This window comes from Empidonax traillii, unplaced genomic scaffold, assembly GCF_003031625.1.
Source record: "Empidonax traillii isolate 1590-97213 ecotype Southwest subspecies unplaced genomic scaffold, ASM303162v1 scaffold2948:size16860, whole genome shotgun sequence".
Taxonomy (NCBI): Eukaryota; Metazoa; Chordata; class Aves; order Passeriformes; family Tyrannidae; genus Empidonax; species Empidonax traillii.
Window position 1 is genome coordinate 1 of NW_020958141.1, and position 1753 is coordinate 1753.

Consider the following 1753-nt stretch of genomic DNA (forward strand, 5'->3'; position numbering starts at 1 on the left):
GTTCTTCAAATTAGCAGGTTAATTGACTGTTCACTCCATTCCTCTTGTTCCACACAAGTGGCTGTTTTAGCAAGCATCTCTTCTTGTCTCTAAGTGCTCATTCAAACACTTCCCTGAAAGCTCACTAGACCACACACTACATGATTTTCATTACACCTGTTCTCCTTCCTCGCCAGTTAAAAACCAAATCCCAAAGAGCGATGACAAAAACCAAACAAATCTTTCCTTGGTTTACCTAGTCTACAAGTATTATTGCATTAGCGATATTTCTCAGGGTGGGCTTTACAACTGCAGTGCAGCAGCAGAGACGTTCCTGAGCTAAGTTTAAATTAGGTAACTCAAGCACCAGTATGAATATGGGTTACGTGGAGCTCAGTTCAAGCTAGCTAGGCCTCCCTCTCGACAAACAGACATATCTACAACATCTGGACCCTGGAAGATGAACAAACACCAGTGCCTCCAGCTTACAGTATGAAGGCTGTCCTTGCAAAATCCTCCATCTTGATAGCAGATGCATAGCTCCCTAAGTTAGGGAGAAGGCAGGAAAGAAAACAAGTCTCTTAGAGAGTAACAAAAGAGCTGGAGAAGATACCATACAGAAAAGCCTGCAATTGGCATTTTCCCCCTCCCCAGTATCCCCTCAAAAAAATTACTTTTTATAAGACTCTGCAGAGACAGAGCTTTAGGTGGAATTCAGTAAGCTGAGTCTCACCAGAAAAGCTGCTTTTAAGACCAAAAAATGGAATCTAGTGTATAAAGGATCTCTTTGCTTCCCTGCAGCTGAAGCACAATGTTTGTTGCAAAAATTCTATATTGTACCAAAGCTTTAAGGAAAATAGAAACTTCTAACCAAAATATATCAGGGATATTTCTTACTATTTACCTAATCATTTAACTGCAGACCAATGCACTATGGTGAAGTTCAAAACACTGACAGGTGAAGATCTCCTACTTGAACATGGTTCAGCCTACAAAACACTTAAACATGACTGAAAAGTATCCTCAATAGCAAGCATTTAAGATAGTTCTCAGTGTAACTAGTGCCTAGATAAAGGTAGTAAAAACTATTTTTACAAGGATTACACAACGTTAATTTGAGTAGTTTAGAAAAAGGGATGCATTTTTTTTTCAACAATATCAAACCAGAAATATACCTGCTCCATTGACGTTTCATGAAGTTCATTGAGGTTCAGAGTGTAAATACCTTCTTCTGCACCAAATATCAAGTACTGATCTGCAAACACAAACAAAAAAAGCTAGAAATCCTGATGTCAGGGAGGTGTATATGCAGCTCTTTATCAAAAAAGGACTTTAAACAATTACACACATTGAAACAAATCAAACTATAATAGTTATCGTATTTGAAAACATGGAAGATTAATCCTGCTAAGGAAGCTTCAATTTATGGATTTATGCATTAGGCACGCAACAAGACAGACATCTCATCCCGAGATGATGACAACTGCAAAAGACTTAGTTCCATAATTTCAGTTTCTAAAAAAGCCTACATGTTTTCTTGCTGACTAGCTCAGTAGCATGTCTGTACAGTTTGTAAAGTAAGTAAGTAATGGCCAGTCTTCGCGAACGAAGAACCGGGGAAGGTCTTTCCACCTTCCAGCCTGCGCATTGGATTTTTTAGGTGAGACACAGTGTGCGCGGAACTGAGCCCACCCTTTAATCCTGAGGTTCATCTGCCGGGGCCAAGCACGCTTGGACGGTGGCAGTGAGGTCCTCAGGACGTAGATGGATTGCC

The 1753-nt window shown here is 40.0% G+C and overlaps 1 protein-coding gene across 1 annotated transcript in view; it reads right to left on the reverse strand.

The window, feature by feature from the left end:
* Positions 1–248: 248 nt before the first annotated feature.
* LOC114072300 (mitogen-activated protein kinase kinase kinase kinase 3-like) overlaps positions 249–1753 on the reverse strand; it is an 11999-nt gene continuing 10494 nt past the window's right edge. Inside the window, exon 9 of the mRNA XM_027910214.1 lies at positions 249–1234. Coding sequence (XP_027766015.1) covers positions 1104–1234 — 131 coding nt within the window. The 3' untranslated portion in view covers positions 249–1103. The remainder of the gene's footprint in view (positions 1235–1753) is intronic.